The 15,574-nt window shown below is 34.9% G+C and overlaps 2 protein-coding genes across 2 annotated transcripts in view; one reads left to right on the top strand and one right to left on the bottom strand.

Moving 5' to 3' along the window:
* Positions 1-10,336, top strand: part of LOC113400383 (SH2 domain-containing protein 4B-like) — a 39,078-nt gene extending 28,742 nt beyond the window's left edge. The window contains exons 2-10 of the mRNA XM_064217505.1: positions 2,989-3,103; positions 5,497-5,613; positions 6,717-6,890; positions 7,840-8,064; positions 8,381-8,558; positions 8,673-8,786; positions 8,892-8,999; positions 9,157-9,351; positions 9,692-10,336. Of these exons, the coding sequence (XP_064073575.1) occupies positions 2,999-3,103; positions 5,497-5,613; positions 6,717-6,890; positions 7,840-8,064; positions 8,381-8,558; positions 8,673-8,786; positions 8,892-8,999; positions 9,157-9,351; positions 9,692-9,789 (1,314 nt within the window). The 5' untranslated portion in view covers positions 2,989-2,998 and the 3' untranslated portion in view covers positions 9,790-10,336. The remainder of the gene's footprint in view (positions 1-2,988; positions 3,104-5,496; positions 5,614-6,716; positions 6,891-7,839; positions 8,065-8,380; positions 8,559-8,672; positions 8,787-8,891; positions 9,000-9,156; positions 9,352-9,691) is intronic.
* Positions 10,337-12,143: 1,807 nt separating this feature from the next.
* LOC113400382 (cyclin-dependent kinase-like 4) overlaps positions 12,144-15,574 on the bottom strand; it is a 29,136-nt gene continuing 25,705 nt past the window's right edge. Inside the window, exons 12-16 of the mRNA XM_064217492.1 lie at positions 15,496-15,569; positions 14,557-14,720; positions 13,910-14,019; positions 12,967-13,043; positions 12,144-12,325 (exon numbers count right to left, since the gene is read on the bottom strand). Coding sequence (XP_064073562.1) covers positions 12,281-12,325; positions 12,967-13,043; positions 13,910-14,019; positions 14,557-14,720; positions 15,496-15,569 — 470 coding nt within the window. The 3' untranslated portion in view covers positions 12,144-12,280. The remainder of the gene's footprint in view (positions 12,326-12,966; positions 13,044-13,909; positions 14,020-14,556; positions 14,721-15,495; positions 15,570-15,574) is intronic.

Raw genomic sequence — 15,574 nt, 5'->3', positions numbered from 1 at the left:
TAAAACATTTATTTTTGAATAATAATTTTTACATAACTATATTGTCATATACAATTTCTAAATCATATAAATATATTTAAAATATCATGATACAGTTTCGATAAATTAAAATGAAGAAAAAAAGGGATACTTTATGTGTATAGTAAAGCGTGTCTTCAATTCATAATAAGAAGAATATTTTGAGCGAGTCAAAAAGTAAGCATCGCTTTGTTTCATTCGGGGTAAAGATATGTGACTATTTGTGCGCAGTATGAATAATGTATGGAGTCACTCGGCGCCTGATTGATATTCGAATGCAACGCGTCTTCCATTTCATTGTTCGTTCGCTTTCTGGGAACTATTCAGACATTATATGGTACATAATATATTCAACTATTTACATTCATATTGTAAAAGACATAAGGTTCACAATGCAATGTATTTCTATAACGTTTTCGTCGCTCTTTAAGGTATTCGGTGACTTATATTCTATGCTTCAATAAAATGTAAAGGGATGTTATCTTTTTACATAAATGTTCTAATTACGAAATAACAGTTATTCTGGATAAAAACTCGTAACTCGTTATAGAATTCGATCGTGAAATCTAAGAAAGTAATATACGGCTTTAATTGCAATTATATTAGAAGGAAACGGATATTTAAAAAAAAAAAATAATAATAATATTTATTCCACACAAAAATCATCTTTAAAAACAAATTACTTGGTTGAACTGTTACAAAAGTCTTAATGTATAACAAAATGGTCATCAAAGGAAACACAGATCAAGTACTGGCTATCCTAGCTAGGCTAATTAAATAACCTGTCTTAAGGATAATCAGTCCTCTCCCCGAAAGTTGAAATAATTAATATACATTAGAAATATCATCTAGGTAATTACAAAACGTATTTTATGTAAATTGTTTGTTTGTGGGCATCAAATTAAGACTTTTTAAGCCTCCTAGCATTTTCAGTCTAGAATATTAACAAAGTTGTTATCATAAACGGAGATTCCGTTACATCGTTATCGAAAACACAAAGAAAAACTATTGTAAGGTATTAAAAATAAATACTTTCGCTCGTTCGTTGTGATAAACAGTTTATATATATATTCGTGTATGTAGTCAACCAAGCTCGCTTGGAATGTCACCAAGAATGCTAGCAGAATTTCCTTATTGAACAATATTTCCGATGGTTTAATATATCGGGGCCTGCAGTAAACATATTATCGCCTACAGCTTAGTTTGATATAAAAAAAATGTAAAATTCAAATCGAAATTGTTAACAGGTTATTCCGGTGCGCGTTTCCGATTTCTTCAAATTATAATGATCATCAATGCTTCTCAAAGTTCTCATTGACAGAAATAAATTATATTAAACGTATCCTTAAACTCCTCACGTGTATCAGATGTTATAATTTCTACGTAACAAATAAACAAAAAAAGATGGATTTTTTGTTTGTTTTACATATAATATATTGTATTATAATTATGTTGATTAAAATAAACTTATCGATTTATAAAAATAAACGTTGTCGTCCACGACTTGTCGGTATAAAAAATCCTGTCATTCCTTAAGGTCCAAGCTTCATACCGAATTTCATCAAATTCGTTTCAGTGATTTAGCTGTGAAAGAGTCAAAGAGTTACTTTCGCGTTAATAATATTGGTATGTTTTTGTTTGATTTTGTTCATGCTATGTTGTTGGAGCTCGCGCATTTTCTCGGATTGTAGTAATGGATTTTTTTAAATACCGGCTAAATATATTTAAATACCGGCTATTAGAACTATATAATAAACAGCATAAAAATCAATCTATACATTTAAAATTGTTAAGTGCATACTAAGGTTACACAAGACAAGGTTACCACGGAAGTCGATCACCTTTAGACACACGCGTCTTAACTTAGTCATAATATGCGGAAGAAGTAATTAACATCTTTACATACTAATTAGCAATTACTAAATAATTAATTCCTGTGTCAATATGTGGTTACATTTAGTGCCATTATAAAATATTTTAAAAGTATATTTTATGGTTCTTCACTTATAGTAACAGAGACTGTACATGGTTTACTGTGTTAAGGCATGTCTACCAAAAAGGACTGGAGCTTATGCCACCACGCTGCTCCGACGCGTGTTGCTGGATTGATATTTATCAAATAATATTACATTTCATTACGTGTATACATATCCCAATGTTGAACACTCCAAGACTTTATTAAACCCTATAAACATTTCACCACGCACGTAGCAGATTTTTATCCAACATACGCATAGGATACAGTGTAATTTAAGCCACTGTGTATTGACTTATAGAATTTAATCAAGTCTTGTTATAATGTTCAGTGTTGAGATAACTTTTTACAGTCAAAAATGTAGAATTATTTTATTGATATCTTTTTTGCCTGTGACAAATCTGACCTGGGCGACTCCATGGGAATCCCTAAGCATAACACCGATTTGGGAAGGAGTGAGGCCTCTTTTTGCCAAGTTTGAAAATTTGTTTCTTGAAATCATCAGCAGTCAGTTTTAACCAAGTGGGTAAACTGCGGCGATAAGGCAACGCCGACTGTGGGATACCTTTACCAGGTGCGTGCATACGACACATGGTTGCGGGTTTTTACAAAAATGGCCGACCTGACAACGACAACAAGAGAAATCGAAATATTGACATAAGTTGACTCGTATACTGCCTGCAAACATTTTTAAAAACGAAAAAATCCCATGTATATGTTGGAGTCAAAATGGCGTTAGCTATATTTATTGCATTACATTGTCGTGGTCACAATGTAATCGTGCATTTACCTAACCGGGCCAACTCGCAAATTTCTTCTGGTGTTGCGCACAGTTCACTTACGTAAATAAAAAATACATACAAATTTTACTTCGATGTTCTATAAATATATTTTTAATTTAATTGTTGTCTATTATGCTAATTTAAGAGTTCTATGAAATACTGTCGTGATGATTTCGTTGAATCTTCGAGTAATATAATCTTTATGTTTTACAGAATTATCAAAATGCTGCAACAGATCTTGAGGGACATGTGGGTGGATCCGGAGATCCTCGCCGAGCTCGACGAGACACAAAAACAAACGCTCTTCTGCAAGATGCGCGAGGAACAGGTACGGCGACTTACCTACATTTTCTTCTCTTTTCATAAGCTATGAAAGAGCAACAATAATCTTGAATTAATGTTTGTGTCCATCATAAATAAGGAAATTCACTTGATAGAAGTGCGGAAATAATTCAAATTCTTAACCTAGATGATACGTGACGTATATTTCTTCTCAAAAAAAAACTGAGTTCTTCTTACTCTAGTCTCCAATTGTCAGGGAAACGTCCTCAGGCGGAAGAAACTTGAAGCTTATTTCACCATACAACTACCATGCGGGTTTGTCGATACACAGGTAGCAATATTTCATCCAGCGCTAAGAAAAAATCTTATCACTATAAGCGTTTGTAAATACAAAGTTAACCTACGGCAGATAAAACACGAAATCACGTGCATTAATAACCCGTCTAACATGACCTTCAGTATCTCTCAACATTGACGTTTTGCAAAGATCCTTTTCGATTCAACGGTTTTCACGGTCTCGCTAAATTCTTTGTTTTGGTAATGGCAAGCCCATTTACTAGGATATGAACTCAAGGTCAATTAGACAATCACTTAGGAAAGTTAAGACGACGTTATAAGCATCTAACAGTCAATGTTATAAACAATTAAAGTATGTATTTGGTTCACGTTTTTTTATAATCTATATAATATTGTGTTGTAGAGTTAATATGCCTGCACTGTCCTTATTCAAATCAATAATATATTTGTACTCTATTCAAGTAAGTAGTAGTTAGATACTATCGACATATTCTTCCAAAAAAAAAACGGCAAAAATCTCGGTAGTTCCAACATTAAAGTTCGTCTAATTCCTTACATATTTTCTCTGGTCAAAGGTTCCATTTTAACGACTAGATTACCAGTTTATTATTGATATATAAAAATGAATGTGAATTTAATTGCATAAAGTTGAATTCATATTTAATATCAGAAATATACGTAATTAACTATTTGAACTGAAATTCTATTTATAAATACGTACTGTTTCAAATCATCTTCCGATATGCATAACTCTGATACATTAATCTATAAAGTACTTACATTCATTTGCACTAAAAACGAACTTTTTGAAGTTATATACTGAAAAAATATGAGTCATTTATTTGAGTAAAATATATAATTTATCCAATTAATTCTACGAATTCTCCCTATTTGTACTTGACTAATACATAATTACCAGTTTTCTAATACTTTTTATTTCGACAATTTTACATGCAGTTTGAGTCCAATATTTATTCGATGAATATGTTTATAATATTGGTCAGTGGTCAGGTGTTTGTTGTTACCATAAATAGTAGGTAAATACTTTGTATTTATCTTATCGCCTTTTACGGGGAAATATTTTTTAAATCCCGTGGTTGGCTGCGCATTTTATTGTTAGAACTTCTTCCAGTGCCAGGAAGAGTTTCCTCCTGAACGATATTTGGTAATTTTCAAAGGATATAAGGAATAGTCATCTGCCCAGTACATATTATAGTGCGTAAACAAAAGTACACCAAGCTCATAATCCAATGGGATAGGAAAATTCGATCCAGGCGAGTTCAAGTGCATGATCAACGAATTTATGAGCTATCTTAAAACACGGGATTGTATACCGTCTCTGAGCTGGGTCTATAAAGTATTTTTATTCTTGGGTTATCTGATCTAAAATTTCAGTACCAGTCTACAGTTAGTAACAACGTTAGGATGAACATGGCCACATTTATCTGTTTGTATCGGATTAGTGTCCCATCGGGCGTTAAAAACGAAGGAATAGAACCTGTGCTGTATACAGTACACAAGTGTGTGTCTGGTTTCTCAAATTGGAAATTCGGTCAGAAAAACATGATATTAAAACACTATTGTACACATTACAACTTAAGTATAATTATAGTATGTAGTCGCTATCAGTGATACATACTATCGTGTCGCCCCACCCATAAATTCCTGTTCCATGTAGACAGAGGAGTGACTGTTTAAGTAAATATTATTCAAGTCGAGTATCGTGAGTTCTAATTGGCTATTATTATTCTATTTCTGTAGATTACTATAACGTTTTATAAAATAGATAACTTGGCTTTTTTCTATATTTTATTGCCTTTTTATTGCCTCGCGTATTGCCTTTTTTTCATAGACAAAGGCGCCACCAACCTTGGAAACTAAGATGTTATGTCCCTTGTGCCTGTAGTTGCACTGACTTTAAACCAAAACACAACAATAATGAGTACTGCTGTTTGGCGGCGTGGCGGAATTTGCTCCAAACCTTCTCCTTAAAGGGAGAGGAGGCTTAGCCCAGTAGTGGGAAATTTATAGGCTGTTAATGTATTTATGTTGTAATTTAAAGACTTTATTTTTAATAAACAATAAGTCCAAATACAATGTTATGAAATTTAACAACTAAATTAAAATTAATTTATTTCACAGGTGCGTCGATGGCAGGTTTGGGACCAGAAAGTAAGCAAAGAGGAGAATGAGCGAAAAATCCAAACAAATGGAAAGAAGCAGGTGCAGTTCTTGAACGGAGAAGACGGGGAGCCATGGGTAAGAAAAATTTTCATCATTTAAAATTAAATATCCTTAAGAAGGACTGCGCAACTGCGCGAGGCATATAGTAAACAACTGCATATGTAAACAAAAGGGCACACTCAATTCTCACACTTTCAAAAATCGATGGGATCACAAATCGACACGACCGTCAATAGTTTTGGGTCAGCACCGTCGCCTTTACGTACTTTCCGAGTTAAAGTGTAATTTCAAAGCACTGTGAATTTCCAGATTTTAGGTTATCACTGAGTTTTCTCGACAGAAACACCCAATAACTGTTCAATGGCCCGACCTGGGGTTTTAAATCAAGACTTCGGAAACTGCGGCCTAATAATCTGGTTACTAAAATGACGAGGCGACCAGTTATGTAAATAATTCACAAATGAAAAACTGAAAAAACTAATAATGATACTGGACATTTAAGGGCGTAGTTTATTTTTTTCTTTTTTATTTGGTAACTACATCGAAATACTCGTAAAGGTACGCTCTGATAGCATGATATCATAAATTCGTGTGTAAACTGACTTAAAAATATGCAGGTGATCTGATACCAGAAAGAAATGATTTGCAATCGACCTTAAATCTTAAATATATAGGTAAAGAACAATATTTGATTTCTTGACCATAAAAACCCCTAAATCTTCTATAAATCCTTTAATATAAGTCGATCTTGACTTTTATTGGTAGTAACCTTGTATTAAGTACGGTAAAATGGGACGATAGTACTTACTTACCTACTGGTAACACCTGGACAATAAAATTGTATCTTTTTATGGGCAGCTTCTAACGAGGATTTAGGGTTTTTATGGTTAAGAAATTAAATATAGTTTGTTATCCATATATTTAAGATTTATCGATTTTAAGATTGAAAACAGTTTTTTCTGAAGTATTTCTAATTGATAAAGGTTTGGTCAACGTATTTTATTGAAATGTCGTAAGAATATTTGTAAAACCTTTTATATAAATTAGGCAATTTTTGAAGGTGTATATTTATTTTGTTTACAATTTGTATTAAGATACTGCGAATTTGGTATAATTAAAGTATGTATAGAAAGGACGGCTTTTTAATGAAGCTCATAAATTGTTCTCTTCTATTCCAGGTTTGGGTAATGGGAGAGCACCCTGACGATCAATCTATTGAGAGCATTCTAGCCGAAGAGGCCCGTCAGCGTGCACTCACACAAGCGCGCGAGGAAGCCCACCAGCTCCGCAAGTCTGTTGAGAAGGAGCTCACACATTTAATTGACTACAAACCCTTGGACAGTTTGGAACAGGTCAGTGTTGTAGTATCTAATGCACCTTACAGCAGTACTAAAAACAAAGTAAAGAAATGACTAATAGTATTTTAAGTATTTATAATATTTAAAATTTTAAATCGCTGACCTACCTTCGAGATATAGACACACAGAAAACTAATACTTCTAGTATATAGGCTTCCATACTTTTATTAGAACCTTTTGAAAATAAACACTCATCATTGACGGTTTTGTTTCGTTTGTTTAACATGGGAATGTTAGATGAGCCTCCGTTGAAAATATTCAATGATCATAATTATTACATGAATGTAACTTAAAGTGTGTTTTGTGTGTTTTTAAATTAGTATAAGCATATCTTCACTAATCGAGAGAACATTACCAAACGTCATATTTAAGTATTCTTATTATTGGTTCTGTTATCACTAAATAAAAACACTAAAATGACTTTTATTATCTAAATCGTTTCTCTTATAATGTGGTAGGGTAGGTGTATAGGTGGTAGGGTAGGTGTATAGGTGGTAGGGTAGGTAGGGTTTTGTGGAAGCTCGTCTGGATCCGAGGCGGTAAACAGCAATGCTCAGTATTTTTGTGTTCTGTCTTGAAGGGTCAGTGAGGCACTAGGGACATAACATCTTAGTTCCCAAGTTTCTTACAACACCCATCAGTCGTGGTGACTGATGGGTGTTGTAAGTAATGTTTTTTTTTACAATTCATTATATAATTTTCTGGCGCTAATGGGATAACTTACTGTCGGTGATCCATTTAACCGACCTCCTTAGTATTTTATATTTATACAAAAAAAAATATTCAAATAAACATAGTGATAAAAATTTAAATACTGCGAAGAAACCCTTATAGGTTAATTAATAACAGCTGTTGTTTATTTTTGAGTCGGTGATTGTCTTAATGACTGAAGTAAAATCTTAAACTTAAACATCTAATTATATGTTGTAAATTTTGTTTTCAGAAATTCGACTTGTCCCCAAAAAACGTTGATTCTCTCGAAGAAAGCTTTGATTTGTATTGTACAGTTGATGAGCTTCGGCAAAGAATCGAGGAACTAGAGCCCGAAGTCAAGGAGAAGAGTGACATAGAAACTGAGAAGGATTATTGCGATGAACACCTCAAGTTGAACCTCAAGAAGAGTACATTGCAGTTCAATTTTATTGAAGGAAAACGGGATGCTATACAGGTATGATGCGTCTGCTGTTAGTTTGGATTTATTTCGATGTTGTAGTCAAAATTTAAGGGCTATTACAAAGTCTAAACAATAGTATAGACTATTTAATTTTGTGCTTTAACTTTAAAAAAAACAAATGCATTTTCCAAGGTTTACCAATTTTAAGTCCAATGCCTACTTTCAATACTTTTTACAAAAATGCCTACGGTGTATCATAGCGTCAAGGTTTTTTAAAATATCTATTAATACTTAATTTGAATAAATTGTTTACGACGTTCTTGATTTTTGAATCCAACATCAGCCAACTAATCCTTAGCACTCGTCATAGGACGCCAGCGTGCCCCGCGCGGGCGACGGCGTGAGCCTGCGCGTGGCGGCGTGGGAGCGGCGCGTGGCGGCCGCGCGCGCCGGGGACATCCTGCGCGGCCTGCGGGCCCGCCGCGCGCGCACGCTGCGGGACGCGCAGCTGCAGGCGCAGGACGAGGACGCCGTGTGGAGGGAGCAGGGTCGGTCACGCCGTTACATTCTTACATATTCTTTTGATTGACTACTGCAGGAAACAAAACTCGCTCATTACGTAAAAGTTTTCGACTGTAATAGCGTGTAATGCAATTTTTCAGAGCGTAAAGCGAAGGAGGCGGAGGCCGCCATGCGACAGATCGCTCGCGCGGCGCGGGAGGCGCACCGCCGCGCCGCGCCCGACGAGCAGGCCGCGCCCACACCCGCGCTCCCAGGTGACACGCGATTCATATTTGCGAATACTTTAATCACAATTATGTTTGTGAGTGCTTGTTTAATAAAGGCAATATTATCAATAACGAATTCAAATTTCATTTCAGCCGACAAACCCCCAAACAGAGAGGCGGTACTGGAATGGTTCAGGACTCATGAAGTGAAACGAGGAGTGGGCTTAGACGAGAACAACAAACCGGTTGACTGGTTTCACGGTAAGTTCTGTTTAATCAAATTATTGCAAATATTTGTATTGTTGAAATGTTACATACATCTCTACCTTGCTGGATCTTCGCGGTAGAGACTTCGGTGCTCGTGATATATATAAATAAAATTAATCTCATATAAGGGAATACCACAATAACTCCGCAGGCCTGATCAGCCGATCCGAGTCGGAGCGGCTGCTGAGCTCGCGCGCCGAGGGCAGCTTCCTGGTGCGCGTGTCGGAGCGCGTGTGGGGCTACGCGCTGTCGTACCGCGGCGAGCGCTGCAAGCACTACCTCGTGGACGCCCGCGGCGGCGCCTACCGCCTGCTGGGCGACGCGCAGCGCGCGCACCGCTCGCTCGGTAACCACCGGCCATGGTCATCGGCTATTAAAGAAATGTTTACCATCTCTTATATCGCCCCTGCACCACTGACCTTAGGAACTAAGATTTTCTGTCCTCGTCCCTGTAAATCAATTCTGAATAGACCGATACTGAGTCTTGCTGGGTATCGTACCCCGTCTGGGTATCACCTTGCGCGAGTACTACTGTCGAGTACAAATGTGTCGTGTTAAATGTGTGCAGGATAAGTTATAACATCAGAAATGTACACAAACTAGTCGTCATCTTGCCGGCTCACTGATCGGCTTACTGAATAGATATGTCTAATATGAAACTAGAATATGTCAACTGTTCGTTTCAGCCGACCTCATCAACTACCACAGGACGACGGCCATCACCGAGAGCGGCGGCGAGCTGCTGTCGGCGCCGTGCCCGCCCGCGCGCCCGCCCGTCGTGTAGCCCCTCAGCCCCCCCCCCCGGCCAGCTGCTGCCCCATACGGACCTACTCTACAGTCAATGTATCATTAATTAGATATTAAGATGTACTCCTTACTGTTTATATAATTCACTGAGATTTTGACTTTAATAGGAAATATACTTTTTTAGGTAGTGATTCCTAGTACCGATCTTTTTGTTAATATATTGTTTATTAAAGGTGCTAATACACTTCACTGTTAAGATATATTGTATGCTTTTGAATATATAACGAGTTGTTAGGAGAGTTTAGATCTCGACATTTAGAAACAGTAAACTTTTATTTATTGTCATGAACAATTTAAAGCATCGGTTATCTGTGCTTCAGTATTATTGAGACGATGATCCCTGAGGCGGGAAAAAAGGTTAGCCAAAGTTGATTTTATTCGAAAATTGGTGTTGCATAAGTGTTTTTTTTATGCCATTTACGCGTATGTTTATGATTATTATTATTGATCTTGTGTTTATTGTTTAGTCATTAACTGCCAACTAGATATATTGTATAAAATGTATAAATTTACACATTATACAATTGTTTTATTTTAAAAATTTATACCCATACTACAAACTAAATGTATACTCAAAAATAATGTATATGTAGATTTGATGTTCCGGAAAAAATGATATATTTTTTTAACTATCAGGTATATGCCTACATAAATAAAAAAAAAACAGAGTTAAATATAAAGGTTCATCCGACGGAGAACCAAAGCTATCGCATATATTTATCAACATAGCCCAAAATATTAGTAAACAGTTATGGAGTGAAGACCACGTCTTGGGTAGCAGAGTGTAAGACACCCTCCAGCTGGGTAGAGTGACAATATACCCAAAGTGGCTTATCTTATCACTTATCTTTGGAAAGGCCTATCTCCAGCAGTGGACGAGGAATATGAAACGACGAACATAAACATTTTTAAAAAGCAGACGTAGATATTTTTATTTAACTTAGACTAATCGCATTTTTTAGATACAAACTCCTCGAATTAATCAATCACAATGACATTTAGATAGACATAGACAATTTTACTACTTTTTACTATTCCTAACAATAATTAACTGAATTAATCGGATACATGTACTAATATTCGACTACGTATAAAACTTTTGTGATGTGAAATAAAGTTACCCCTATAGAAACACACATGTACAAACTACTAGCTGCCTATGCTGACTTCGTGCGAGTAAAATTCACACAAAGTTATCCCACGCATTTCAAAGGCGCTTACGTTTAAATAAACTCAAATGTTTTAGACTCTGGTTTTGGCTGTGTGTCGATAGTCAGCCAGGAAAAAGATTATAAGTATACATAGATTGAAGCATTTATAAATCACTTATCCAATGAAATGCTAACAGAGATATAAATAAAAGACACATTATAGGTAAAAAGGATTTTAATATCGCGTGTATTAAATTTTCATAATATACTGTACATATTTACAAAAACACAATTAACAAATATCTACTTGCGTAAAGTTCATCTAAATTCGTCACATTTTCATAATTATTATAATATTATTACATTTAAAAATTAAAATTTAATTAAAATTGATCACAAGCTACAACAACAAATAAAAAAAAAAGGTTTGGCAATGGTGGAGCATAAAAGTGCCAATGTCTCAAACTGGAATACTTACAATATGTCTATGGCCTGGTGGTAAAAGGCCCATATTAATAACCCTTAATTTTAGTAATAAGATAATGAAAAGATGTTGGTTTGTTTAATATATGACATACATTTTACCTTATATTGTTGGTATAAGAAATGTTAGGAGGCATCCAAAAATTACGGGAGGCGATTAGGGGTCGAGAGGGAGTCGAGCATTTCCTCGCGTAATCTCATCCACGTGAGATTGCGTGAGTGATTGACATGCCGGTCTCGGCAGATGTCATGCGTTTTTTTTTTAATATTTTTTTTTTCTGTATGTTACTTGGATATCCAGTTGTCACGTGATTAAACATGAGTCTCTTTGAATTTTAATAATTTCTATTTAAGTATATTTGACTGATCGATTTTCTGGCTGTGATTCTGAGACCTTTTTAGAAGTCTTAAAATAAAAAGAATTTAGGAAATAGTTTTTTTTTTTAATAAATTCAACGCTATCAAACGCAGATCAACTAGACGCATTAAAAATAATTATATTGAAAAATCTCACATCTTACCAAGGAGAGTGTCGAAAAATCACCAAAATCGCTTCACGTTATTTAAAAATGTACTTTTACCCTTTAAGCACCAGACCACACTTAATTTATCTATGTCATTGAAAAATATGCTAAATTAATTTTCTTAACAACTGTTTAAGACTAAAGACTAAAGACAAAAAAAAAATATATAGAGAATTTCTTTTACAAGACACATTCAAAAATGTATGCGTTCTATTTTCAAATGTATTTTTTAATTTCGAATAAACTTTAAATGTTTTTCAGAACTGTAATTTTAATAGTGGCTGGCTCTCCACAAGCCATGTCCATATAGTCACATATACGGAAGATTCGTCGGTGTTCTTGAATTTGGTGTTACCTACAATAAAAAATAAAAAATATGTCTAAAGCATTAAGCGGTACATCATATTTAATTTTGATTTATTTGCAGTTGAAACACTAGGACCTTGGAGTAGTAGTGCAAATAACTTCATTAAAAATATAACACCTCGCCTTATTGCCTCCACTGATGACAGAGGGCTGGTAATTTTTTTGCCCAGAGGATCGGAGTTGCGAATCAACTGGGAAATGCTGCAAGCATTCTTGCCACGATTCCACGCTGTCATGATTAGTATAGTATCTACTTCCTACCTACCTACCACCACGCTGCTCCAATGCGGGTTGGTGGAATACACGTTTCAGAATTTCGTTGAAATTAGACACATGAAGGTTTCCTCAAGATGTTTTCCTTCATCACCGAGCACGAGATGAATTATAAACACAAATTAAGCACATGAAAATTCAGTGGTGCTTGGCTGGGTTTGAAGCCGAAATCATGGGTTAAGATGTACGCGTTCTAACTATTGAGCCATCTCGGCACTAGTTAAGACCTTAATGTTAATAATTCTTATATAAATAAAGTGTTTTTATTTATATAAAAATAATAAAAATTGGAATATATCTTATTACACTAACATATTTAAGTAATATAATATAATTATGTCGATTTAATGTACTTACAGTATGATCCCACACGTCATAAGACTTGGTGTTATATGGAGGGGGCTTTTTGGCTTTCTTAACTGGGCTATTGCTAGCTGCAACAAAAAAAAATTAGTAACAATATAAAAAAAAAACTGTTTGGTTTAGGTATATCTCATTAATCTACAGTCGCTGTTTGAGGTCTCCGACATATAAGAGTGTCCCTCAATATGTGCTTTTGCTTATTTTTTTAATAAAAATACAATAACCTCATTCTCAATAAAACATTATATAAAAAAACTTCACATTTATAATGCTCAGCTACCAAATGTCTTCGCAAATGTAGAATGAGGGTCTACATAAAACGATTATATCATAAATTACATCTCTATTGGTCGGGATACTTTTTTTCCGACAATTTCTACAGACACGACCGGAGCAGTTTATTTTATAACATATAGTGATTTGTAGATTCGAAAATATTTACGGTCGCCTCGCAGTCTCCAAATAATTAAATTCAGCCCTTATTCTGGAGAGACATATAACGTAAACTTTTTTAAAAAACTATAAACTAAACATTTTTAAAAAAAGATCGTAAACGTGTGCTATAAAGGTAATACTAACATTGTTGCCAATATACAGTATATCAAAAGATATATCTAGATTGATTATAGCACTTGTAGGCGGGCGAGCAATTGGCATATATAATGGTAAGTTACCGCCACTGCCCAAAGACATCGATGGTATTATTCCTGGTTCAGTTCATTTTTTCTGACTGTACCGGCCGTCTTTGCGTTTCGACTCCACTACTACTTACCACCAAGTGAAACCATATGCCTAACCGGTTAATATTAAAAAAAAAAAAACGAACAATATTGGCAGTACAATAAGTAGGTGCTAACCTAACCTACCCAGAAGGACTTGAACAAAGGCCTGTCACTACTCATAAAATACCTACATACCTACCTAATATATGACTTACCTCCAGGGACATAAGGTAGAGAAAAATCAGGTGTCATTTTCTTAGAAGCTTTCTTGGCAGCGGCTCGACCGCGCAAGAGTTCCTCGTCCATTAGTAACTTGCTATTTACTCTGTAATGTTATACCAAAATGAACGTATATACACAGAACAAGGTATGTTGACCTTAATTGATAATTTGTATACCGCACTAACCTAACCTCTAAAGTTTAAAACTGTACTCTATTACTGTACAAGAACTCCACTATTTGTGTTAATAAAAAAAAAAATAGAGTATTTTCTGCGTTTATGTTCTATTACAACTCTTTCAAAAACAAAATTTAAAATTAGAACACGAAATAAAAATATGGCGAGGAAAATGTACTGTGAATATATTTTATGTCGTCCCTGTCTCAGCTCGCACTAAACTTACTCGATCAAAACATCCATTCGATACCAACCTTGGGGACAAGATGTTATGTCCCTAGTGTCTATAGTTACACGGACTTACTCACCCTCCAAACCGGAACAACAATATCAATTATTGCTGTTTGGGTGATTGGTTGATGGGCAAGCACAAACCGCTACCATCATTATAATAAATTTCGTAAAAAGATTCAATAAAAAAATTCCACGAGTATTTTCAAACGCTTGGAATCCAATAATCTTACTTCTTAATGTAGGGCGTCCGTGGGTACGTGTTGACTGGTACGGGAAACGTCTGGAATGTTTCATCAATCGCGCGCGCCAACGACCGAGGTAACGTCGACCGCGCGCCCGTAACCGAACCTCCGGCTGCCGTGTGCGTCGTGTTCGTGACGGAGTGTAACGATCCCTGTTAGTTTAAAAGCAAAACAAACGAGTAACGAAAAACCCGTACTCATGGTAGACTTAAAAAAACAATTCAAGAGAATTAGTACCAAGCTAGTTGCAGTAAATTGTCGAAATATAAAAAAAATACAAAACTTAATATTATTGTTCTCTTCTCAATTTCATAATTACGTCATATACCAATTTAGAAGAATAAGTTGTAATAAATTATCTATTTGTAAAATAATGATCCACTTAATTTACATTGAAAAACACAATTAATTACTTACATGAAAAAAAAAAAAAACAGTTTTAATTCATACGATACAATCGACTCTTACACGTTTAAACATATTACAAAACGAAAACGAACATAATACAATTTAAGGAGAAAAAAATCTGTTACCATGACAATCTGCTTTCGAAAATATATTATCTATAGTCAAGTCAATTCAGATAAGAGATTAACCGCTGCTATTAATTCTATCACAATATTTTTTTATAAATCACCAATTTTCGCCCGCATATTATATGGGGTATATGAGAGGTATTGAATTTTGTTCGTGGAAGCTTGAGGTAGGATTTAGACATCAAAAATAGTCTATGACCTTCCTTGGGGTTCATAAACATCGAAATCGGTTTAGTTGTGAAAGCGTAACAGACAGACTTACTTTACTTTACCTTAGAGTTATTTTCATATTTATAATATTAGTAAAGATTCAACATCACGCATATCAAACTTACTGTGATTATATGATAATATTTGTGATTTTTTGAAAAAAACAACAAAAATTAATAACCTCATTTTCCTGCGTGGTGTGTGATTGCGTTGCTTTCTTCTCAAAAGGAACTGTTTCCATTTGTATTTCTGTACCTGAA

Source organism: Vanessa tameamea, chromosome 17 (genome assembly GCF_037043105.1).
Source record: "Vanessa tameamea isolate UH-Manoa-2023 chromosome 17, ilVanTame1 primary haplotype, whole genome shotgun sequence".
Lineage (NCBI taxonomy): Eukaryota > Metazoa > Arthropoda > Insecta > Lepidoptera > Nymphalidae > Vanessa > Vanessa tameamea.
The sequence above is the reverse complement of the archived record's forward strand: the minus strand, read 5'-3'. Positions and strand labels throughout refer to the sequence as shown.